General features: G+C 49.4%; 9 protein-coding genes across 9 annotated transcripts; 7 read left to right on the top strand and 2 right to left on the bottom strand.

The window, feature by feature from the left end:
- Positions 1-186: 186 nt before the first annotated feature.
- On the top strand, positions 187-850 carry COCMIDRAFT_57578 (uncharacterized protein; the record flags this gene model as incomplete). The annotated part of the gene is made up of 3 exons (XM_007687147.1): positions 187-366; positions 431-683; positions 735-850. Coding segments are annotated over 3 exons (549 nt in total), but the record flags the coding sequence as incomplete, so codon positions are not given.
- Positions 851-1163: 313 nt separating this feature from the next.
- COCMIDRAFT_24010 (uncharacterized protein) lies at positions 1164-2420 on the bottom strand (the record flags this gene model as incomplete). The annotated part of the gene is made up of 3 exons (XM_007687117.1): positions 1164-1911; positions 1974-2195; positions 2245-2420. 3 exons carry the CDS (start codon positions 2418-2420, stop codon positions 1164-1166), a joined length of 1146 nt encoding a protein of 381 aa, XP_007685307.1.
- A 438-nt stretch (positions 2421-2858) lies between these two features.
- COCMIDRAFT_88207 (uncharacterized protein) lies at positions 2859-3896 on the top strand (the record flags this gene model as incomplete). Its single annotated transcript, XM_007687148.1, has 2 exons — positions 2859-3304; positions 3353-3896. The coding sequence occupies 2 exons, from the start codon at positions 2859-2861 to the stop codon at positions 3894-3896; spliced, it is 990 nt and encodes a 329-aa protein (XP_007685338.1).
- A 1865-nt stretch (positions 3897-5761) lies between these two features.
- COCMIDRAFT_88076 (uncharacterized protein) lies at positions 5762-7419 on the top strand (the record flags this gene model as incomplete). Its single annotated transcript, XM_007687149.1, has 3 exons — positions 5762-6224; positions 6292-7038; positions 7091-7419. The coding sequence occupies 3 exons, from the start codon at positions 5762-5764 to the stop codon at positions 7417-7419; spliced, it is 1539 nt and encodes a 512-aa protein (XP_007685339.1).
- A 1315-nt stretch (positions 7420-8734) lies between these two features.
- On the top strand, positions 8735-9001 carry COCMIDRAFT_88055 (uncharacterized protein; the record flags this gene model as incomplete). Its single annotated transcript, XM_007687150.1, has 1 exon — positions 8735-9001. The coding sequence occupies one exon, from the start codon at positions 8735-8737 to the stop codon at positions 8999-9001; it is 267 nt and encodes an 88-aa protein (XP_007685340.1).
- A 4597-nt stretch (positions 9002-13598) lies between these two features.
- Positions 13599-15326, top strand: COCMIDRAFT_2918 (uncharacterized protein; the record flags this gene model as incomplete). Its single annotated transcript, XM_007687100.1, has 4 exons — positions 13599-13688; positions 13805-14296; positions 14348-15065; positions 15118-15326. 4 exons carry the CDS (start codon positions 13599-13601, stop codon positions 15324-15326), a joined length of 1509 nt encoding a protein of 502 aa, XP_007685290.1.
- An 844-nt stretch (positions 15327-16170) lies between these two features.
- COCMIDRAFT_88031 (uncharacterized protein) lies at positions 16171-17138 on the top strand (the record flags this gene model as incomplete). Its single annotated transcript, XM_007687151.1, has 3 exons — positions 16171-16316; positions 16405-16872; positions 16928-17138. The coding sequence occupies 3 exons, from the start codon at positions 16171-16173 to the stop codon at positions 17136-17138; spliced, it is 825 nt and encodes a 274-aa protein (XP_007685341.1).
- Positions 17139-17569: 431 nt separating this feature from the next.
- On the bottom strand, positions 17570-19969 carry COCMIDRAFT_34352 (uncharacterized protein; the record flags this gene model as incomplete). The annotated part of the gene is made up of 1 exon (XM_007687125.1): positions 17570-19969. One exon carries the CDS (start codon positions 19967-19969, stop codon positions 17570-17572), a length of 2400 nt encoding a protein of 799 aa, XP_007685315.1.
- Positions 19970-20376: 407 nt separating this feature from the next.
- Positions 20377-25287, top strand: COCMIDRAFT_2921 (uncharacterized protein; the record flags this gene model as incomplete). The annotated part of the gene is made up of 2 exons (XM_007687101.1): positions 20377-21211; positions 21266-25287. The coding sequence occupies 2 exons, from the start codon at positions 20377-20379 to the stop codon at positions 25285-25287; spliced, it is 4857 nt and encodes a 1618-aa protein (XP_007685291.1).
- Positions 25288-25342: the final 55 nt, after the last annotated feature.

Raw genomic sequence — 25342 nt, forward strand, 5'->3', positions numbered from 1 at the left:
TCACAACTAACTAACCCACTCACTTCTCACTATATTAACGTTTTCAACAGCGTCTCCGCTTTATCTAAGATAATGATGGACGAATTTTCCACTGGTGCGATGCCAGATTGTATAGATCCAGTGCTACAAGCCGGCGATAAAGAATCCGGAGCAGTCGCAACGTCGACACTGCTTTGCCGCGTCACCACAACAACCGTCGATTTCTTCCTCCCAGCCCCTATCCGATCGGAATACCGCGTCATATCCACAACTCTTGCAAATAAATACTATTCATGCCTATGTCTTTTCCTCGTCTTGGTGTTCGCTATTGCCGAGTTTGAGCAGCCAGGGTGGTTCCCACGACCAGAGGAGCTCAGCTCAGCAGTGGTAAGTACTTTCTCTAGTCTACTTGTGGCCCTTCACGGAATCAAAGCGCTAATGAAGAAATCAGATTGGCTTCCTTGGTGTAGGAACTATCATATCCCTTGTTGTCGCACTGTCCGAGTATGTCGAAACACACACTTGGCCATGGGAGGACGATGGATTCGTATGGCCATGGGAGGCACTGCTTTGGAGAGGTACTATATACAATGATGAGGCATTAGACGACAGTGTAGCTGCACATTCAGGATCATATGGCGTACAAGTGTCACGGCAAGTAGGAACGAAGAAGTCTGATTGTTCTGAACACGAACAGGCAAGCAGTGCTGTGGTTGATGAAACCCCATCTTCCACGGCTTTGGGAGGCTTCCTAGAGAGACCGGATATGATCATTCCCCCGACAAATTTCCTGCCGGGTGGGCTCAGGCAGAAGCATCTTTCCCCGCCCATAACGCATCCCTCTGGGCTTTTGGGGGAATCACCGACACCTTTTTATGCCAGGCGTTCAGGGATTGCTTCGAGTCAGGGAGCAACAAATGAGGGGATTGTGGATCTATTTGGAAGCGCTGAATGATTATTTGTGGAGGGTTACTTACGCCTTAGTAACGATGTAAATGATCATGTCGCATGTCATGTAGATGTATGATAGAACGTCGGCGAGGTGGACTGAAGCAAATGACGAACTAGCAAAGTCAAAATGCGGATGATAATTTTATTTGCTCTTTGAATCTGAGTGTTACAATGAACTTTTAGCCATCTTCCTCAAGTGAAGGTATGGCGAAAGTGACCAAGCCCTACGACACCTACCACTCTCTAATCTCACCCCCAGGCCCAATGAATCCAGGAACCAACCAAGCCTTGGCCTCCTTACTTTCTCTCCTCACCCACTCCTCGTCGACATCAATGCCCAAACCTGGCCCTTCCATCAGGCGAATAAAACCGTCCTTCACATCCCATACCTCCGGATTCTTCGTATACGACGTAAGATCCTCGCTACCAGCGTTGTAATGAATGCCAAGGCTCATTTCTTGGATAGTAAAATTCGAGATTGTGCAATTGACTTGGACACAAGCTGCGAGTGCGATCGGACCAAGAGGACAGTGGGGAGCAATAGCTACATCGTAGGCTTCCGCCATGGCTGCTATTCGCTTCATCTCGGATATACCGCCGATATGCGAAATGTCAGGCTGCAGAATATCGACGCAGCCTGCTTCAAGGAAGGGGCGCACGTCCCAGCGTGAGTGGAGACGCTCGCCGAGCGCGATGGGAATGGAGGTCTGAGTGTGTAGAGAGGTGATACCGCCAATGTGCTCTGATAGTAGCGGCTCTTCGATAAACAAGGGCTGATGCGGTTCGAGAGCTTTGGCTAGTTGTTTAGCCATTGGCTTATGGACGCGACCGTGGAAGTCCATGCCAGCGTCCATTCCCAACTCTTTAACTGTTTTGAGACGGTCGACGGCGGACTCGAGGCTGGAGGGGCTATCGAGCCAACCAATATCCTCGGTGGCGTTCATTTTTACAGCGTGAAATCCTTGTGCTTTACGGCTAACACTGTAAGTGTTTTGTTAGAAATCAAATTCGTCGCAAACACTGTTCGTATATTTGTCGCTTACGCTTGTTCTTTAACATCACTTGGTCGATCTCCACCGATCCAAGCATATACTTTCAACTGGTCTCGGACTTTACCTCCCAGCAGTTGGTAGATTGGTACGTTTAGTTTCCGCGCTTTTAGATCCCAGAGGGCAATATCGATACCTGCCAATGCACTCATGAAGACAGGGCCGCCGCGGTAGAAGCTGGTGCGCCAAGACATCTGCCAGATGTGCTCAATGTCGCTTGAAATGTTGTTAGCTGGTCTCAAATTGGATACATTGAACGTCATACTCTGCTTCAAAACCGACATAGCGCGCTGCCCAAGCATCCAAACATCCTTCAACTGCTTGCGTGTGACCTTCAAGGGAAGCTTCACCCCAGCCGAAGTTCCCGTCGACATCGGTGATTTTGACAAACAGCCATCGCGGTGGTACTCTGAAGTACTCGATGGTCGCAATCTTTCCCATTGTCTAGTCCTTAAGTAGTACGTAGTCTTTTGTAATATATTTGGTCAAAGCTGGGTTAGCGAACGTTTCGAGCGAAAATATCCAAGAAGATGTGATATTTGAAAAGAGCCAGCCGTCGGCAAGTAAGTAACTGTACGGCCATGTCCAAAACCCGAAGTGCCTTTCTGTCCAATTAAACCGCCTCTACGACCTGGTACTCTTCGCGGCACTATCCCGAGCGGCAGCGAGCGCGGGGTCATCTACTCCACCGCGGGGCACGCAACTTCGGGAACTGGGGTAAAGCAACCCGAGCTGCTAATGCACCCGGCACGCAATAAAATGCGAAAACCCTCTGACAGCATCAAAAGTCAATCAGCATATATCAGTTTGTTTTGCAAGAGAAGTCGATAATTTTTTTAAAAAAAAAGCAAAGCAGAGTTCCCCTCGCGAACCGTTACTATGACGTTATCACCACCAACCGGCGTCTTCGTCCCCGTCCCGACGTTTTTCAAACCCAAATCTGCATCTAGCACCCTCCAAGCAGCTGTAGACGTCCAGACACAGATCGATCACTCAGTGTTTCTCGCCAAAAATGGAGTGCGCGGGCTTGTTCTGCTCGGCTCAACCGGTGAAGCAATCCACATGTCGCGACAAGAACGCATAGATGTCGTGTCTGGGGTGCGCAAAGGACTCGAAGACGCGGGCTTCAAGGACTACCCTATCATGGCCGGAACACTGATCAACAGCGTCGATGAGACATTGGAGTGGCTGGAGGACTTCAAGAAAGCCGGTGCACAGTGGGGCCTAGTGCTTGCACCAGGGTATTTCGGTGCGGCAGCAAGTCAAGAGGGAATTAGGGAGTGGTTCACTGTTGTTGCAGACAAGAGCCCGCTACCCATATTGATGTAGGTCACAAAATACAGTGAGAGAGGACACGAACTAACAAATGCTAGCTACAACTACCCCGGTGTGACAAACGGAGTCTTGGTAACGCCCGATACCTACCGCGTCCTTGCGCAACATCCCAACATTGTCGGCTGCAAGATGTCGCATGCCGTCGTCTCGTGGCATAACCAAGTCTCGCTAGACCCGAAAATCGACCACAGCAAGTTCCGTGTCTACTCCGGTCTCGGTCAACAACTGGGCCCCATTGTCATTTTTGACGCAGCTGGTGTCATTGACGGGCTCGCTGCCATATACCCCAAGACTGTATGCTCCTTAATGAAGCTTGCCGAGACACGACCCATCACAGACGAAAATCTCAAGAAGATCAAGGAATTACAATACACTGTTAGCACCACGGAAGAGTTCATTGGTAAATATGGCGTCGTCGGCATCAAAGAGGCAGTAAAGAGAGTAACCGGTCTTGGAACCTTGGAAGGCGGACGGCTGCCGATTCAGGGAAAGCTGCCGGATGGTGAGTGGGAGAAGTGGAGTGAGACCTGGGAAAGGATACAGAAGACGGAAGACTCTCTGAGCGAAAAGGATTTCAAGTAGTAGTTTTGTTTTGCCCGAAAGAAAATTGACATTTTGCGTATGGCATACTCTTGCTTTCGAGCTGAGCAATACAACTAGGTTGTGAGCGCCAACGAATCGACTGCGGGCCTTCTACCGACGTTTCTTTCCACGTGGCTATCTACTAATCGAGACAAGATCTTTTTGATCGGAAGACATCTAGATCCAAGCCATCGTATAGAGCGCTATGTAACCCGATTCAGCGGTACCCCGGCCATTTTACCACGAGACAAACCTGGTTCTGGCAATCGCCGTTCTTCAGCCTCTAGCGTGTGATTTTTCGAATGCCTGGCGTGTGTCGTGTTTGCCTCTTTCATAATGGTTGTGTTCGTCTAGACCTTCCCTTCGACCGCGCCTTTGACAACACGTTTCCTCTTGGGCCAACCTGTATTGGATGCGACACAGAAAATACTAACACACTAAAGTCTTGGTATGATATATATACTTCAATTGGCGAAGTTTGTCCGAAACAGGCATGTATGCTTTGCAGTTTTTTGATTCTTCCAAGACGCCACGAAGCCTTGACGAATAAGCGTCTGACTCCGAGCCTCGGCACTTTCAACGACATTCAACTCAAATACAGGGCCCGGTGATGCTAACATGTGACTTATGGGTAGCAGAAATGGAATGATTGCTGTAAACAACGACAGTGGAGCCGCTTTGGCAGAAAGTAGAGGAAGGATAAACATTGTCGGGAGTGGGACAAATTGATATGATGTCAAGCCAAGCTTGCGAAAAACGTTCCAACTCCCGCTGAAGTTGCCGTTGCTTCGGTATGATGTACAATGCAATCATCGGTGGATTAACTGCAGGTGGGGTAATTATACACGCAACACATGAGGGCGGTAGATTTCCGCTACATACAAGTTCAAGCTCCATCATATAGCAACACAAACATCCTCATGATTCGTTCTTCAATAAACATTGATATTCGTACTGAACAATCTCGTCTAAAGAATCATTCCAGGTGTGATTTGCGTGCCAGATATGACCATACCTTGCCGTGTCGATTACTGTACCCCATCTTACACACAAGGGGTAGTACATGGATACAGAAAGCTTCCGCACCTCCATCATATCCTGTCTCTGTACCCAACTGCAACACCAGCGGATAATGCCCTGACTATACGCAAAGACCAAGGGAATCGGCAAGACACACGCGGGTACTAACCTTAGCCAAGAGTCTAGGCCAACGCCGCGTGCCTGTAGCGTACGGCGGATTGCGCACTATGCGTCCGCCGAGACCTCAGCTTGTCGCAACCTGCTCAATTTAATGGTAGTCCACCATATTCCCACGCGGGGTACGACTGGGCGTGACCACCAAAATGGTTCCGCAAGGCGCTACTATCGTGTCCCGGAGTAGCTACCGGCATGCTGTCAGTGTCAGGGTGGCGCATCCATGGCCTGCCAACTGTTCGGTCCTTCTTGCTATGTGGGCCTGCTAACTGCTACCGTAAGCTACCTCCGAAACTATAAGTCTTGAAAATCGCATCGGGCGTAGGCCAATGGGACTTGTTAGCGATAGCCCAGGAGAACCTATTCCACATATCGGGTAGGGACATACAAGCTGACCGTGCTGTTGTGTCTGGGGTACAGTGGAGCCGATGGCGGAGGAATCTGGGGAAGATGGAGCTCCACAATCTGGGGAAGCCCCTGAGTATATGAAGGCTCCTATCCCACAGTCAGCTGAGGATATTTGTTCTCGTTACCAGCTCCCTCTTTTCCAGTAGCTGTACCCTCAATCCTCTTTCATCGACTTGGTCGACCCCTGAAGCACTTGGCAGGGCAATTGAGCACCAGTACTTCTGTAGCATAGCCAGAAGTTTGTTGTACAAACCCATACCATCATGTCCTCTTTTGCCGACGAGAAGGGCGATGTTGCCGCCATCGAACGCGTCGAGTCCGACACGTCAGCTAACAATGCTGCTATCGAGCGATTTACCCCTGAGCAACAAAGGAAAATCATTCGCAAGGTTGACTTTCGGCTTATCCCTACACTCGGTTGCATGTACTGTGTCTCCCTCATGGACCGTACCAATCTTGGTGTCGCCATGGTAGCAGGCATGGGTGTCGACCTGAAGCTCACAGGCGAGCGATACAGCATCATTGTCTTGCTGTTTTTCATCACCTATGTTGCACTGCAGCCTCCAGCTACTGTCGTCCTGAGAAAGTTCGGCCCAAAGCTTTTTTTGCCATCCATCGTGGTCCTTTGGGGAGCCGTCATGATCGGTTTCGGCTTCGTCAAGGAGTGGACTGCTCTGATCCCACTTCGGCTCCTATTAGGTGTGCTAGAATCAGGTTTCTTCCCAGGTATGTGTCGAAAAGTTCTCCCCAAGCATTAGAAAAGAATAGAGACATGAAGTGCTAATATCAACAGGCTCCGCGTATCTTCTTTCTTGCTGGTACAAACGGTACGAGCTCCAAAAGCGCAATACCTTCTTTTTCCTCATTGGAATGTTGTCCTCAGCCTTCTCTGGCATCCTTGGTTATGTCTTCTCCCTGCTCAACGGCCATGGCTACCAAGCAGCGGAGTGGCTCGGCCCGCACTATGGCCCAACAAAGAAAGCGCCCAAAACTCCCGTTGGATTCGGCCCAGGCTTGTCTGGATGGCGCTGGATATTCATGCTGCAGGGAATCATCACCGTCGTCATCGGTCTGATCGGATGGTACTATATTGTTGATTTCCCAGAGTTGGCTGCGAAACCGAGCAGGACTCAAAAGAAGTTCCTCGAACAGGAAGAAGTGGACTTCATTGTTGCAAGAATTGAGCAGGACCGCCACGATGTCGTCGCCGATGAATTCAACCTCAAGAAGTACCTTGCCGGCGGCATGGACCTCAAGGTCTGGGGCTTCGCGCTAATCTTCATGTTCACGACCACGATTACATACGCTATTGCGTACTTCCTTCCCATCATCCTCAAAGACGGAATGGGTTTCAGCGCTGCTGCTAGTAACTGTCTAATTGCCCCGCCTTACGTATTCGCTGGATTCGTCATGATCGGCTTCGCGTGGGCTGGCGACAAGTACCAGATCCGCTCTCCCTGGATCATTGCCAACGGTGTCCTTGCTCTTATCGGCCTCCCTATGATGGGTTTTAGCTCTAATACTGGTGTTAGGTATTTTGGTAAGTTATGCCACGTGGTCTGCCTTCCGCTCACATGCTAAACATCTCCCAGGGGTCTTTCTCGCTACCGCAGCAGCCAATGCCAACATTCCCTGCATTCTCACATGGCAAGCAAACAACATTCGTGGTCAATGGAAACGCGCTCTCTGTTCTGCTACCCTCGTTGGTGCCGGGGGCGTCGGTGGTATAATTGGTGGCACAGTCTTCAGGACCCAGGACGCTCCCAAGTACGTCCCTGGTATCATTGCCTGCATGATCTCAGCAGGCATGATTATCTTTATCACGCTCTTGCTGAACTTCAAGTTCTGGAGAGCAAATAAGAGAGCTGCTAGTGGTGGTAAGATTATTGAGGGGCTTGAGGGATTCAGGTATACGCTGTAATTGCTAGCAAGCGGGAACGCGGAAGAGAGTTATGATTGATGATCAAGATGACGAATAAGGTTAATGTTGGTGTGTTCAAACGAATGCAAGCGCGGGGGTACTAGCTAATTTTCGATAAATATACCCAATGAATGATGTCACGATAGTATTGTTCCATCTTGTACGTTCACATACCATGCACCCACTTGATCTTATTTTTAGTTCCAAAGATTCCGTCACCTGATTGTTTGTCTTTATAAATGATACATCACAAACTTTAGTTTGCGATTTACCAAGCGTTATGTCTTAATACTTTATGGTTAAAAAAGAGAAACTACGCCTTACTCTCTTATTTTTCTTATTCTTTTTTTATTCTCTAATTCTCTTCTCTCACTTGCCTGTTTATTATCTTTTTTGAATTTCATCCTAGAAAGCAAAGAATGAAGGATAGAAATAAGATGACAGAAAGAAGAGTAAGAGGGGGGGAGAGAGAAAAGTAAACTGTAACGCTAGATAGAATAGGACATGAAAACAAAGATTTTGCTTAGTAAAGCAGAGATAGCGTTAATAAACACTAACTCTAGTCTTATAGAGGGAATGTTTAACTTTTATTAGGAGAGAGGGGGGGGGGGGTAAATCATCATTGCCTTGAGCGTATGAGTATGATTCAAAGTGCCGACTGCTGAGTAGCTGTGGGATAATAATTTCGGGTATACGGGAAGTATAAGCGCGAAGACATTGACTGTGTATGTCTGGCGAAGTTAGGAGTCAGCACTAAAAACTGAACCGGCAATATTGTCGGGGAGGCGCTGCAGTTCCGTCGCTACACGCACTATTTATAACGACATACTAATAAATGATGATTTCATATTGTGTACTAACAAACCTAGGTATGTGAGCTTTTAAGTCCTGGTGGATGTTTGATAATTAATTCAAGCTTTAGTTGCTTGTTGATGCCATCATTCATGATTGTATCCACAATACACGCTTCTTCGTGCTATGGCCCGATTCCAACTTGGCACAGTTAGCCTCCTACGAGATGAGCAGTTAAAATCTTAAATAGGGTTTATCTCAGGGTGGGGCATATGCCTTTTGTCTTTTTTTATGTAGGAACTAGAGCGCCAAGACAGCTATAGTCAGGGGCGTGAAGGCATGAAGGCATATTTACGTAAACGCAGCCAAGTCCCCTATCCTACTCTCAAGACTATATAAAGCTCTAATCAGTAAACTTTGCTCTCTAGCCATACAAGCCACACCCAATCCTCACCTTCTCGTCCCTCCGCTAAACAAACCCCGGGTCCCATCCTCATACCACCATAACCTCAATCTGCCCAACATGAAATTCACAACCGCCTTCCTCCTTGCCGCTTCCGTCAATGTCATCACTGCTCTCACGGCCTCGTTCGATGGCTGCAATTACAACGGTCGTGGCGCAACATCTTACGCAAACGGCCCATGCACAAAGGAAATATGCGGGCATATCGACTGCCAAATGGCTTGTCATCAAGCAGGCATCCATGACAGCCCAAACGACTATTACCTTGGTGTAAACTACAATGGTTATATCCAGAATTCGTGCAGCTGTGTGTGCTACAAGCGCTAACAAGGAGGAAGTCGATGAAAGGATCATAATAGCTATGCGAAGCGAGGCATCGTAGGTTGTGCAACAGGTGCAACAGTGAGATATGGAAACTGGAATATCGGCATGCCTTTTGGTTGCGGAGGGGTACGAAATGGATACTGGAAGTGTCACCTTCCAGAGAGATGTGCATATGGATTCGATTTTACTTCGGCAATGGTAACCCGCCGCCTTGACAGATCACTGACTTGGTATCTTCCAAAACGAACATACTTCCTTGAGCACAACCTGGATACTTGACCACGCTTCGAGACCAAGACTAACTATCATTATTCGTACCTTCGACTCCTTATTAACAAGTTACCTCATAGTAATCTCCCTCGGACCGACTCCTCTCGGAATTCCTTCCGTAGAGATCAATTGAGATTCATACAATACGGTCATCACTCAAAATCAATGCAAATAGCCATATGCTTATCGAATGGGCATAAAAAGGATTCACACGTCGGAAGCATTACCATTGAACCCTCTGTCTACACTATTCCAAAGCATAAATTCATTACAATAATCATATCACATAACTAATCAAAACACACTTTCCCTAACCCCTTCTCCTTACAAACCCTCCTCACACCATCTTTAATCGTAGCAAGACATATCTTCCACGACTCGCGTGCAAAAGCCTCCTTCATCTCCATCTTATCACTGATAACGTAACTGACCCATTTGACGAGACTGACTGCTTTATTCATGTCGCGCTCTTCTAGCACGACTTTCTTGAGATACTTGATCAATGCTGTAACGTCTTCCTCGTATGGTCCCTCCTCGTCAAATTCGCTGATCCAGAGTCTCATTGCGCTGCGGAGGTCAGGTTCCGCAGAGAGCTTCTGTGTGGTGAAGGTTGCTGTTGGAGGACGTGGAACCTTGATTTTCGGGGCTGGCCTGGGCTGTTTGGAGGCTGGTAATGCTTTGGTTTTCTTGGACATGACGAAGCGGAATGCGTTTAGTTTTGCTGCGTTGTGCTGGTCAATGACTTCTTTGCGCATGTCTTCGGGGAGCGCAGCAAGGAAATCAGGATCAAGGTCGTCTTGTTTGTCGTGTTTGGTGGTCGGTGCTTCAAAGGCGTTATCGCTTAAACCAGCTGAACTCTCTCTGTTTGGGCTTTCTCGGGCTGGATTCTTGAGAGATATAAAATTGGCTTGGGTGAGCATCTTGCCAGTTTTGTCAATGGCTTTTGCCTGTGCAGCTGCAGCCAGCATGGCTGATCTGGGTGGGCGACCTCTCCCTCGTTTTGCTGGCACCATAGGCTTGTTCGCTGGAATCCCGATGATCCTATTTTTGCGAGGTGACTGAGGTAAAATAGTTTGATCTGGTCCTCTTGGCCTTCGTGAAGGAGAAAAGGGTGTTTCGTTGCTGGCATATTGGGCAAGAACCTCTGCACGGACTTCTGCAGGTAAAGCAGCGAGAATCTCTGGGTCAAGCTGGGACTGGTTGGGAAGCGCTGTCAAAGCGAGGGGTATGGCTTTCGAGGGTGTGTTTGGCATGTCGTATGCTAATGTATTGTTGACAGGTGTAGGGGACGATTTTCGAGCTTGGCGCAAGAGTTTGGTTCGTATATCCTCCGGTAGCTCATCGAGTACCTTAGGATCGACTTGCGAAGGCATGATGAACTGCGTACCGAGTGTATTGAGTGGGCGTCGAGAAGGCGTCGAGGCATTAAGCTGCTCGGCGCCAAATGCAACATGCTCATCTCCTGATGATATCTTGGATTTTCGTGGAGTCTCTGGGTCATCTTGAATCGGATCATCCTCAACCACCTGTAGTGCCTGCGCTGCTCGCGCTGGCTTGGCATTCCCGACTTTGAATTGTAACTTTGGTTGTGAGCCCTCAACGCTTCCATCCGTAGCCGATTTCATGAGTTCAAGTTTTGTCATTTGTATTCCGATGCCGCGAAACTCTCCGGGAGTAAATCCGAAGCCTCGTAGCATAGCCAAAGCCTCCTTCGTCAGAACCTCCTTTGCATTGGTTGCGATGCCAAGCAGAAGACTCTTGCTGTGTGTGTCACACTTGCCATGTCCAAGATGCTTTGGCGGATCAAGAGGCGCATCTGGTGAGCGTCGCATAACCTTCATGGTGAATTGTTTGCCTTTTACCCTCTCTTTTTGGAGTCGCTTCTGGAGCTCCCCACACAGGCTGGCAATGAACTCATCGGCTTGCTCCTGATTTTCAAATCGAACACCCCAGTTCACCTCCGCAGACACAGATTTGCGAATAACTTGTTCACCGACTTCTTGACGGTCGATACCCCTGGAGTATTCGTACAGCTTCTCACCGGTTTTGGGTCCAAGTATTTGAATGAGTCTTTCCTTGTTAAGCTTTCGAACATCTTTGACAAGTTTGACCCCAGTAGCCTCAAGTTTACCGCCAATTGACCCGGCAACACCGGGTAGGTCCTGCACTTGGAGATGACCAACGAAGTCTAGCACCTCCTCAGGTTTGATCTGATGTTGGCCAGCAGGTTTCGCTTTGCGTAAAGCCAGCTTGGCGAGTAGAATGTTGTTGCCGATGCCGACCGAAACATTACATCCTGTCCTGGACCTTACTTCATCTCGCAAATTTAGTGCGATTTCGTCGGCCTTCGCCTGCTCACGGTAAATGCTGTTTTCCGAGTGACTTTTGCCATCGCTGCCACCAACGGCTATGCACAGATTTGAGACGTCAATGAGGGCTTCGTCAATACTGACACTTTGGACGATGCCACCAGTGGCAAGTATAGTGTCATAGAATGAACGACTTGTCTCTTCATAAGCCGGAAAATCGTAAGGTAAGATCTTGAGGTGTGGACAGAGCTCTTGTGCGCGCTTCATCCACATTCCGTTTTTGATACCAAAGGTGCGAGCAGGATAGTTGCAACTTGCGATTTCTGAACCACTACCTTGTCCGTGGGCAACGACGGCTGGCTTGTCTTTAAATTCCGGGTGTTTCTTTAAACTGACAGCAGCGAAGAAACTGTCGAAATCAACGTGTAAGATGTATCGCCGAACACCAGACACACGCTTCTGCTTAGCTCTTTGGGAGGATGTGCTTTCATTCGCAAGCGCCTGTAGTTCCGACTTGAGATCAGCCTTCCAAGTAGACAAATGGTGTAAGCGTGACTCCCTGTAATACTGCTCAAGGAAATTTGGATCCACAACAGTGGACCGCCGAATCTTTGGATCACGGAGAAGGATTGCATTGTGTTCTTCAGCAGTAAGTGGCCTGTTTTTAGGAGCCGGAGGATCAAGTTCAGATGCGACCCCTTTCGCCTTTTCCTCGACTTGATCATTGGGCGGCAAGTGCGGAGCCCTGGGAGGGCTGGGTTCTGCATAGAGGCTGTTGTGCACATCACTCTGTATGTCTTTAGGGTCAACAGGTAGTAGCGGAGGGCTCGTTTTGGGTGGCGTAATTAGCTTTGCAGCTTTACTCGATTGACCTGGAGCGGGCGGGTTAAGTAGACTTTGGGGTTGCCAGGAAGGCGGAAGATCTTCTATGTCATCGTCAGGCGTCGGGTGTCGTTGCTTTGATTTTGAGAAGCGAGGGCGCCTAGGACTGGAGGGCGTCGGTGTACTGGATGGCCCGGATTGGCTAACTTGCAGCTGGCTCGTGTACCAGCTGGTGTCTGTCTGGTCTCGATACCCCCTCTTCTTAATGTTTGAATGTGTGGTAATGTTGCCCCCATCGAATGCCAATACGTTTTGTTTTTCGCCCTCATCCACTACGCGGTACTCATTCCATGGTAGCAATTTGCCCGCTCTTATACTGTCCACTACCCACGCTGGCTTTACAATGCGATATCTTCTGAATTCGACAGCCTTCTTCGGTGTGAGGCTGCTGGCTATAATGTGCGTTACGGTGGTCTTTCCGTCCAAATATTGCATGAAGCCTCCGCCATGCTGGACTATGAGTGTGTGTAGATCATTAAGCGATGGTTGAGTATAGCCGTTTACGTGTGCGACGATTCCCTTGAAGATCTGCGGTTTATCGCCTGCCTGAGATCGAATATCGGCATCCAGGTTCTGTAGTTTGATCTTCTTCCGCCTAAAGTAGTCGGTAAATCCACCAAACGCCGAGCCTCCGTACTCTTCACCATCTTCGCCGTCAAAGCGGTGGCTGGCAATGCGCTTGCAAACAGACTCTGCATTCTTGTCTAGACGGGAGCTCATGGTGATAGATGTTTTGGTGGGTCTAGGGCGTTCATGGGGGCTGGGGTCATGATGAAATGTCACGAGACCAACTGGACTGCTGCATGTCGATGTCGGTGTCGAGGTTGGTGCTGGTGGGCTGGTTAAAGGCGAATGCGCGTAGAGTGGCGCGTTTGACCGCGATCCAGTCGCGCTAGTGGGGCGAAGTGGAGCGTTCTGCCGGCGGTGAAAGGACGCTAACAGAAAGCTGCAGGGCTTGGCGAACTTTTTCTACCTCTCGAGCCCGCCGTTCTCGAGTTCCTCGTTTTTTTCGCTATCATCCTGCTCTACCAGCTGTCCTCGAGCTGTGTAAATCTCTGAGCAAAGAGCGCTTCTTCGACTGGATAAACTTTGATACTTTAGCCAGCTCTCTCCCACATACATCCACGACAATCTTCAAGATGGCGTCTGCTATTCCTGTTGGCGTCTACGGACGTCGCATTCCGGCTGGAGGCATTCCCATTCTGGCTGCTGTCGACCAGTCTACCACTGTAAGTATACTCTATGTGCTATGCGCATTGCATAGTCAGCGCATTTGCGCTGCGTCAATTCTGCTCGTCTTTGCGCGAAGCCGTCGCATTCGCAACTTTTCGCTAACTGAGCCTAGTTCAGAATTACGATGGCTGCCATCGACCCAGATGCTGAGCCACAGTTTGACGAGGACCAAAAGCATGCTCGCGCAACCTTGAAGCTCATCCGTATCCCTGATGACTTTGACATGGAAGATGATGATGATGAGGACTATGAAGAGGGTGACATTGAGGCAATCGCTGCCCGTCTGCGTGCAGCTGGTGCGCTTCCCGAGGCTGACTCGGACCTTTCCGATGACGACAGCGAGGATGAGAAGAATGGCGGTCCTAGCGATCCAGCCAAGTCAAAGAAGGCCAAGCAAGCTGCTCTTACCAAGAAGCTGCAAGAGGAGCTTGAGGCTGATGATATGGACATTGACAGCTTGACCAACGGCGCTAAGGGTAAGGCCAAGGGCAAGGCTAAGGTTACCAATGATGATCTGAGCGACGATGATGACGAAGATGATGAAGACGACGACGATGAGGATGAGCCTGAAGAACTTGTTCTCTGCACACTTGACCCTGAGAAGGTACGATTGCTCATTCCAGAGTTTGCTAGGGCCCTACTAAATTTCATGTAGCACTACCAGCAGCCTCTCGACATCACCGTCCGCCAGGGCGAGGAGGTCTACCTCTGTGTCACCGGCACGCACGATGTCTACGTCACCGGTAACTATGTTGCGTTCCCTGAAGACGAGGATAGCGAGGATGAGGAAGATGATGGTCTTGACGAGCTCGGCTACGATCTGTCTCCTGACGAGGATGAGCTCGATGGCATGGACGAATCAGAGGACGACGAGCTCGATGGCATGAGCGACCCCAGAATTACCGAGGTCGACAGTGATGAGGAAGAGGTTCCCAAGCTCGTCGAAGCTAGCAAGAAGAGCAAGAAGCGTGCTGCTGAGGAGGATGCCAGCCTTGATGATATGATCAGTAAGACTAACGGCGACGCTAAGCTCAGCAAGAAGCAGGCCAAGAAGTTGAAGAAGAACGACGGCCAAGCTGTCGCTAGCGCTGCTGAGCCAGAGAAGAAGGCTGAAAAGGTTGAGAAGAACGATACCCCCAGCAGCGACAAGAAGAAGGTTCAGTTCGCTAAGAACCTCGAGCAGGGCCCCACTGGCTCCCCAAAGGTTGACGCACCCAAGCCAGAGGCAAAGAAGGAGGCTTCCAAGGGACCTCGCAATGTCAGCGGCGTCATTGTTGATGACAAGAAGGAGGGCAAGGGCAAGGCCGCCAAGAAGGGTGATCGTGTCGAGATGCGCTACATTGGCAAGCTGAAGAACGGCAAGGTCTTTGACTGTAAGTGCTTACCAAAGTCTGTTATACCGAACATACCCTAACACTCGTATAGCGAACAAGAAGGGCAAGCCTTTCTCCTTCAAGCTCGGCGTCGGTCAAGTCATCAAGGGCTGGGACGTTGGTGTCGCTGGTATGACCCCCGGCAGCGAGCGTCGCCTCACTATCCCTGCTGCGATGGCATACGGAAAGAAGGGTGCTCCTCCGGACATCCCACCCAACTCTGACTTGATCTTCGACATCAAGTGTATCTCTGTCAGCTAAATCATCGACTTCCTTTATCTGTCCGCCTATGCGCAACAGGGTCCACTTGGCTCCTGTCAAATTGCAGGATCCGGCTCCACTCGTATGCAGGACTCCGCCAGCCTGCGTCTGTTGGCGTATCTTTCCTATTTCCTATTATGTCTGATTTCCGTATGCATAGCGCGTCGTCTGAGATATCCGACTTGCATAGTCCGGGCTGCTTCGATAGATTTGTGCAAGGAGGAAGGATCTCTCAGTCCTCTTCGCCAATGTTTCTTTTCATGGGTCATCTGTATGAGATATAGCGAGGCGATGTTGCCAAAAGAGTAGAAATTCGCTGAGGAAGCTATTTCCAAAAGTTAATAGTGTTTCATGTGGGCGCTAGCACGAGTGCGTAATAATACATGATATTCAAATTCAGGTCCCACCGGAATCCACATGTTCCCATTTAATGTGATAATCACGGGCTAGAGGGTGGTTTGAAATCTACTGTCCTGTTTTCACAGGATCTCCAAGTTACGGTGCTCTTCAAAGTGCAGAACCAAGTTCTTCGTCCGAAGTGCTCAATCTGTTGGCCGAGGTTTGGGCCAAGATTGGCGAAGTTTCTAGTGCTCAATTCTGGCCAGTCACATGGCCACCCTCACGCACGAGCCAAGAGACCCCACTCCGCTAGAGCCCAACTCCTCTTTCATCTTCCGTCTTCCGTCTTTGCCTCTTCTTACCATATACATCAGCACTCAGCTCTCTGCTACACCAAACAACGCCTCCAGCACCTCCGCGATCTCTCAACCAGCGATCCTATACGCGCATTCCCGTTCCTAAGACTCTTACCTTCTTACGCATCCACCGTGGCAATATTGTAGCAATGGCGATGTCAAAACGAAACAGTAGTAGTATGAGTAGTAGTAGTAGCATTCACTCGTACTCGTCCGCTAGCAACGTCCGCGCTAGCTGCTATGCCGTAGACGCGTCCACTGCCAGCCTTCAAGGCTTCCATTACTCCACTACCCCGTCTGCCGGGGCCGGGTGGTGTTCCTGAGGTCAGCTCGGTATGTCATTGTTCATGCGCCGTTCTGTATGTAATGTACCGAATACTAAGTGTCAACCAGGGAATACCATCACCTCCATCAAGTCCCCCCCTCGCCGCCAGACACGCAACTACCGCTAAGAACGGTAAGGCGCGCAGAGGGGGGGCAGCATATACCATCACGGAAGAGTGTGAGAGACTTTTCTGCGAGACACTGCGATCTGTTTTCCTAGGTGAGGGGAGCCAGCATCATCAGGACTCGCTAGTGATGGGTATGTCTTATATCGATACACCTGCAAATACCGCGATCACAAACGACTACGGCATCGACGTGCGTCGCTACTCTGACTCCTCGACTGACTCTGATGTATCTGAAATGGTACGGTTTGAGGAGCACAAGGGTGCGATTACAAACTACATTGAGATGTGGGATTATGTTGGTGGAGTTATGTTCCGTGGATTTGTTGTTGAAAGGGAAGAGGAGAGGAGCATGTTTGTCTTCTTTGATGAAGCTGTGATTGGTGCAGACCTCAAGGCTGGGTAAGTCATTCTTCAACGCTCTCGTGTCGCCTGTACCAGGACTAACATGAAACAGGCTCATGGCCCTACTCGAGCTCTGCGAAATTGATTACTTCTCGTGCAGCCGCCTCGTCCTTTGTATCGACCGACACAGTGACCAAGTAGCTCGCAATAACCTGACAAAGGATCTGGGCTGGATCGGATTTGGGCTGATAACTCTTGACGATTTCAGCCAGGGCGAGAAGTTAACTAGTGACAAGTGGTTGTTTATGGACATGGAAGTCTGAATGCGTGCATGAAACTATGGAGATTAAAAGTCATCCGTCACTCACTATAAAACGGTCGTGTTTAGAGTTGTTCTTCTCTCGGATGGTAGTCTAGCATGGAGTTTGGGCGCGGACGAGCTTTGGTATACGGATTGCATTCCTCTTCGTGTTCATATATCCTAGCAAGGCGCTCATTCGCGGATAGTCAGTTGATTCAATGCAACCTTTAACTTTCGTTCTTATGCCTCACTTCAATTACTCTTTGGTAGATTAATTCTGGTAGTTCAAGGTGTACTTCTCAATATTGGTTCTCATTCTAATTAGTTGCACTACATGAATGGTGCGAACATGAAGTACATTCATAATGGCGATATTCAAACCCTAAATCCTTACAAAACCCCCAGATATGATACCAATTCTACTTTGTTATGTGGCCCGGAATCCTCAAACTTCTATCCATCAGCCAATCCTGCCATCTCAGCATCAACATCAGCCCTGCCTCCATATTCATCCCCCTCCTCACCATCAACATCCATGCGTTCCACCTCAGCCCGCCCCTCTAACGCCCGCATAGCCGGGTTATCAGTCCCACTAATCCCATGCGCCGCCTTCTTCCTCTGATGCGCCTCGAGATCCTCCAGACTCCACGACGAATGACCTTCTTGCTCAGCCCTACTCCACGGCACGCTCATTTCCTTGAGAAAATTCTTGGCCATACCCACAGCCTGGTCGATTGAGAGTTTCGTGTTTTTGGCGTCGAGGCCCTGTTGGATCCATTTGGGGAGTTGCGTTTGTTTCTTGTTGAAGCGCTTATCCGCCAGGACCATGATTCCGTAGTCGTCTTTGCCGCGGATGACACGACCGAGGCACTGGGCGGCGTGGCGCATGGCGTCGAAGGAGAGGAAGTCTGCTTCCTTGATGCGATATGTTTCGCGGAGGAACTCCAAGCGCGCTTTGAGGATTCGGGACTCGGTGTATTGGTAGGGTACGCCCATGCAGAGCACAGTGCGGCCGTAGTGGTGGTCAAAATCGATGCCTTCGCTTACTTTGCCTCGAGCGACACAGAGGAGGACGGCGCCGCGGCCGTTGTTGCAGGCTGTGCGGAAGGTTTCGAGTGCGAGGGCGGTTTCTTGGGCGTCGGGCGTTTCGACGAGGATGAGTTTGTATTTCCAGACTGTGTCGAGGATTTCCATGCCTTGCCATGCGGAGATGATGCTTTCCATGTAGAGATAGGATGGGAAAAAGACGACAACTCCATCAGGAGTCAACTTGCAGAATTCAATGAGCAGGTTACCAAAGTTTCGCTGTACTTGCAAGTCGTTGCGGTGCTCAAACTGTGATGTGACTTGATTCTGGTCGTTTCCGCGATCGACAATCATAGGAAGGAAAGACTTTCGTGTCAGTGTCATTGTGAAAGACTCTTGTACAACGGTATTGAAGTTGAGCATGCGCGGGTACATGTCCAGGGGTGACATTGTTCCGGAAGTAACGATGACGGAGTAGAAGCGCTCAAAGACGGGTTTGATAGCTATTGCAGCATCCAAACATGTCAGATGTAAGACGGGGTTCGGTACGGTGGCTGTCGCTGATTCGAAAGGTTCGATGATCAGTAGGAAGCCAGTTTCATATGTTGCTACCAGTGTGGCGAAGGTAGCGACTTCTTGAAGGGGTTGGTAGTCCTCGATATTTGTAAGTTCGAGTGTACGGACGAGTGAGGTTAGACGCTCGGCGCAGAACCGCAGCGGTTTTCGTTCGATAAACGTCAAGTCCTTGAGATGCTTCAAGAATTCTGGAGGGGTATCCGCGACAACGTTGAGAACCTTCATTCGAGTTTTGAGATACTCGATGAAGCGCTTGAGAAATGCGACGAAATGCTCGGCTCGCCGTATGTTACCGGGTACGGCTTCTGTAAGAAGATCATCGGGAAGAGCAGGGTTCGCCATAAAAGCTTCTTCATTACGCGCCTCATCAGCAGCCCGCAGACCTTCCACTAATTTGGCGTATTCGTTTTGTAGCTTTTCTGCGTCGCTGCTCTTCATCTCTGTGATTTTTCGATCAAGGTTATTGACGCCCTTGGTTGCTTTCCGCAACACATCTTCTGTCAGGTCGATGCTGAGGGATTCGATGCACACATTGTCGATGTTGTGAGCTTCGTCAAAGACTACTATGCAATCTTTGGAAAGCTCCTTGGATACTCGATCTGCAATCTTTGGGTCTAACAGATAATGGTACGAGTAGATGATGACGTTGCAGTAAGGCATCATTCGCCTTGCGGTAAAGTAAGGACATTGCTTTTGCTGTTCACCATACTTCAATATGCCATCAAAGGTCCATACGCCAGGCGGAATGAGGTTGTGTGGCTCTAACAGATCGAGATTCTCGTGATAGACGCAAAGCTCGACATCCTCGCCTCGTTCTTTCTTCTCCTTGACGAAGCCTGCCGTCAAGCTGCGACATCGCGCATCTACTACCGTCCCACTCTTTTCTCGCTTGACTGAAGGGTGTAGACAAAGGTTCTTTCGACTTGTCAATCCCAGACCTCGAAATTCCTCCTCATAGCCTAGCTCGGTGGTACGATACTTCATCAACGCCTTCAACTCGGCCAAGGCCTTCTCAATCTCAGACATGGTACGCGAGCAGTATATCAGCTTCCGTTTTTCAGGATAGTGTTGCTGATACGCGATGATGAGTGAGAGCAATGACACGGTTTTACCCGTGCCTGAGGGCATTTCGAGGACGCAATGACCGCCCTGGTCCAAGGTACGCTTGAGATCGCACATGTAGGCATATTGCTCAGGATAGACCCGAGGGTATGGGAACAGCACGGGGAGGCTGTCGATGTAGAACTTCATGGTAACAGATCACCACCCGCGCAGAGTGCTGTCGTGGCGGATAAGTGTAAAGTAAACAAGAGAAGAAAGGTCAATCGAGCTTGGGCGTTGCCTCCAGACGAAGTTCCATGTCAGCGAAATCCACTAGACACAGATTGGCTCTAGTGTGTAACAGGGATGTGCCCGGATTGCCCCACCGTCGTCCGCCTACCCACAGTTGGTGCCGTCATCAGGCAGAGCCGCACTATTTCGACATTTCACAGCTGTTCGCCCATCGTTGTCGCGACATGCGACTGTTGGTTTTCTTTGAGTCATTCCTTGCATAACTGCGGCCTGTTCTGCTGCGTCCTCTGCCTCTACACACTAAGCGCCCGTATTACACAAACATCTTCGAGATAGCCTGGGAGTTTTGTCACACGAACCCCACCATGTCGAAGCGCACAGCGAAAGCTCAGGCAAGCAGTGCCCGCGCTGCCAACACAGCCGGATTTGGTGCATTTGGGAGTTCATCGCCAGCATTTGGCGCAAGTTCGTCGCAGCTGTCATACGTATCGGAGCCTCCAGATGTCTCTGCCATCTCCGACCCAAACGTCGTAGTCTACCTGAGAAACCTCTCCAAAAGAGATAGCACAACAAAGGCAAAGGCGCTGGAAGATATACAGGCATATGTCACATCACTTGACAGTCCAGTGGAGGAGGGCCTACTTGAAGCATGGGTTAGAATGTATCCACGAACCTCGATCGACAACGCGAAAGCCGTTCGCCAGAACGCCCATCTCCTCCATGGCCACTTTGCCGTATCTGCCGGCAAGCGCATAGCGAAACACATGCCTAAAAGTGTCTCAGCATGGCTCTGTGGTCTCTATGATAGCGATCGATCAGTGGTTGAAGCAACACAAACCTCCCTACGGCAAGTCTTCAACACAGCCGAGAAACTACAAAGCATTCGGAAGATCTACCAACAGCCCATATTAGAGTACTGTCGCGATGCCATCGATAAAGAGAGTCCTACAACTCTTAGCGATGAGAGAACAGTAACCAAGGATGATGCTGAAGCAAAGTACAGCCGTGTCATCTCGGCATGCGTGTCTTTGCTGGGTAGCTTGGTAGCCAATTTACAACCTGAGGAGCTCTCCAAGTATCAAACCGACTATGATAGCCTCTTTGGCGACAAGAAGTTATGGGACTTTTCTTCTTACAGAGATGCTGGAATTCGGCGATCAGTACATCGACTACTGAAAATTTGTTTGACAAAAGAAGATGGTTCGTGTTTCTTAAAGCAAACAAAATTGGAAAGACACGCTAACGAATTCATAGTTGCTATTGAGCAGAATCTCGCCATTGTCAGCAAAGCGTACCTGGCCGAAGCGTTAAACTCTGACCAGACTGGTTCTGTCAGCGATTATGTTGAGACTTTGACTCTTCTTACCACCAAACACCCCACAGTGTGGACGACGGATTACAAAAGCAAAACAGGTGTTGACAGACGCCTGCGGCAGTTCTTGAAGAAAGGGTCTCAGTTCGGACCACGTGACTTTTGGTCTCGATTGGCCGAGCTATTCAGAGTTATTCCAAAAGAGATTCTGCCACAACACGATACTGACGCTGCAGATCTATTGAATTCTCTCCATGGCGGTATTGTGCGCAAGGACGAGCCCAAGTACACCCATGAAGCCGCATTCGATGCTTACCTAGAGACAGCTAGCCTTTTGAGTCAGCGATTGGAAGAGTCTGAGCGGACAAAGCTACTAAAAGAGATGGTGCTATCTATAATCATGCAATACTTGCATCCGACATTGGAGACCTCGCACTGGGCTATACCATCAAATGCGACAGGGCTTTTATCAAAAGCACTCGGGATTGAAGGAATGGATACAGTCCTCAGCGAGCAATGGCCTGAGTTTTCACAGAGACTCATTGACAGTATCAAAACCTCAGCTCCAGAACAGTCAAAGGATTATGAAAAGTCGCAAACAGGTGTTAGCCAACAAGCGACGCGGTTCTCGATCCTGCAAGATCAAGCGCTGAAGATAGAAAGGCTAGCAGCGCTGCGGCCAGTTATCGTACGAGCATGTACATCGATCGTAGCAGAAGCCCTCGGAGTTCTCAGAAATAGGAATGGGAAGCCGTATGGCGCAGCGGCTGCTATTGCAGCAGTGTTGAAGCGCAACCCCACATTGATCTCCTCATCTCAGACAGAACAGGACCTTGAACAATTCATACAGCAAGACCTACCGGAGCTTGTCCTGTCACCCTCGTCTTCCTACCTGATTGACCTCTTGTACTCGAAATCGGATAGCACAATTTTCAAGGATGCATGGAGTGCATGTTTAAGAGCCATTCTTAAGGAGACAGACCCAACGATCCGGAACAAGGCCCTCGAGGGAATTCTTACCTCATCCAGGATACCGTCAGACTTTGATCTCGCAACTTCAGATCCTGGATTGCAAGAACATATAGTTGCCAACGTCCATGAAGCTATAGAAGGTTTAGGGGAATGGGAATCATTCAATCGTGTTCTTCAATCGCCGGCAAAGATACTATCTCCTCAGACAACAGATGGTGTTCTTGTTTACATGACAGAAACGCTCTCGATATCACAGCAAGCACCTTACTCTTTACAGGGTTTACGTCAGATTGTCAAGTCCAAACCCTCGATACTTCGCGAATTCCTCGCTCAGCCACAAGGTTCCAGTCTTCTTCAAGCGTTACTTCTCGCATCCGAATCACCAAACGACGAAGTAGCGCAGGATGCGAAGGCTGTCAATGCATCGATTCAGACCATACTCTCATCAGGCTCTGATTCTAAGCAATCGATGTATGACCTCATTCAGCAGGGTCTACGAGATGCTACATCAACGTCAGTCTCGGTTGAGACCTTGGTGGATTTGGCAAAGCAATCCGTTCAAGCAGGCAGCGACTGGGATCAGATTTGTAAAGTTTTCCCCAACATTGATGACTGGAACTCGGCGCTCGAACCGTTTCTCAATGCTGCTCCCAAGACCTCGCTAGCCATCACGAATCCTCTTGGAGGCGCTGTCTACCTAGTAACATCAGATCAATCACCGTCTAGGATTATCAACATGACACGAGATGTTGACGGATATTCGATCGCATACAGAATAAGCCAATATGTGACCCGATTGTTCAAGAACCCTGATCTCTTCTCTATCAGCAAAGTCCCGTCTGAGCTGAAGGCTGCCTATATTCAGAATATCGCCCTCGCCATGCAGCTTGCTGATGACAATCTTGGTCTTGCGGGGGCAAACGGTTTCTGGGCACACTATGATCTGGATGTCGAGTCTGATGCAATGACATTCATTTCAGATGCGCAGTCGTTTGTGACACAGGAACTGCGGACGCTAGCCGGTACTTGGTCGGACAGCAGTACTGAATCGCTTATGACATGGGCTAAAAGCATCTTGTCGAATGTCAGTGCTGACATAAATGCTCCCACGTACTACAATGCGCGGACATATAGCGTACTGATCGCAGAAGCAATTGAGATTGCTGGGTGGAAAAACTCTCAGACTCCTGCAATGCAGGAGATGCTCAAGACCACAAGAAAATCCAAAAACGTACTCCAGCTATTGGGACTACTGAACGGGTTCAAGGAGCCATTATCGGCTTCCAAGTCTTGCCAAAGAATGTCCAGCGAAATTCTGGCCGACCTCACAGGTTTGGATATCGAAGATAAATCGTCAGAAGCATTGCACAATCTCGTACAGCTGAACAGTATACTCAGCGAGGACAGTTTTGTGGAAGAGAGCGCCAAACATCGTGTGCTTCTCTTTATCAATCACGTAGTCTCATGGCTTCAAGAAGACCAAGTCGCACGAGCTGTCAAAGCGGAATTGTGCCGTTCATTATTAGTACTGCTTCCAGTAATCAGCGACCGGTACGGCGATCACTGGGGAAATATCCTCAGTACACTATCTGCGATCTGGTCGGCAACAACCGAGTTGGAAACAAATGAGTCTGGCATGGATAGTCCAATCCCTCTCGTACATGCATCGCTCAAATTATACGCCCAACTCCGAACCCTGGTCAATGTAGAAGAGCCAAACGACGATCTCCTAGATGCCTCGAAAGAGGCAGAGCAGCCTGTTGCCGATGGTCTAATAAATATCCTGAAGCACTCCCAGCACTTCCCTGACGAGTTCCATCAGCCTCTCAAAATGGTGAACGATGTCCTAGCACGTCAAATATCCAAGGTGTCGCTCAAGAATCTCGAATCAACTGAAGAGTTGTTCCCCCTATTGTATGTGCAGTCGCAACCCGTTCAGCAGACTGCGTTCGACATTCTGCATAAGCAAATCCCTGCAGCTCAAGAGCAGATCTCCATCGATGCAGCACTGGAGAAATCTACTGCGCGATTGCCAGAAGAGCTGCTATCTCTAGTTATTGATGCCCCTACGGTCGCATCATTGGCTGATACAAACTTTGAAAGAAGCGTGCCGTTATCGCTACGCGGCTACTTACTTAGCTGGAGGTTGGTCTTTGATCATCTGGAGCATGCTTCTTTCAAGGTCAAGAACGACTACGTCGAGCACATTCGTGAAGGTGATTACTTGCCTGGCTTGCTGGACTTCACGTTTGAATTCCTCGGACACGCAAACAACAGACCAGTCGACGTTTCGAAGCTAGATATCACAACATATGAAGCGGATGTCGAGCCTCCAAAAAGGGATATTCAATGGCTCTTGACACATCTGTACTTCTTGTGCCTACGCGACGTTCCTTCACTGACGAAGTCTTGGTTCAAGAACTGCAAGTCGCGTGCGATTGTAGTCTCATTGGAGCCCTGGACGGAGAGATACGTCTCTCAACCCGTCATTGTTGCTTCTCTCGATGCAGTGGCGAAATGGTCTGAAGAACAAGCCGCAGCCGAACCTGACTCTCCCTTCGCCGTCAAGGTCGTCTCTCGTGCTCGTGAGATTACTGCGTCTTACATCGTCGATGAGCAGACAATGGCGATGCGCATATCCCTGCCTGCTGCTTTCCCTCTGGCAAACGCTCACATCGAAGGTCTCAACCGTGTCGCTGTAAACGAAACTAAATGGCAATCCTGGCTACGAACATCCTTGGGTGCCATTACCATCTTTAACGGTTCCCTCATTGATGCGTTGACCACCTTTAAGAGGAACGTGGATGGAGCGCTCAAGGGGCAGAGCGAGTGTGCGATTTGTTACAGCATTGTCGGTTCAGACAGGAAGCTACCGGACAAGAAATGCGCGACCTGCAAGAACTTGTTCCATGGTGTTTGTTTGTTCAAGTGGTTCAAGAGCAGCGACAGCCCAAGCTGCCCACTTTGCAGGACCAGTTTCCAGTATGCGTAGACTGCATGAACAGGGTTAGGGTTCATATCGGTAAATGTAGATCATAAGCTGTACA

Source organism: Bipolaris oryzae, assembly GCF_000523455.1.
Source record: "Bipolaris oryzae ATCC 44560 unplaced genomic scaffold scaffold_26, whole genome shotgun sequence".
Lineage (NCBI taxonomy): Eukaryota > Fungi > Ascomycota > Dothideomycetes > Pleosporales > Pleosporaceae > Bipolaris > Bipolaris oryzae.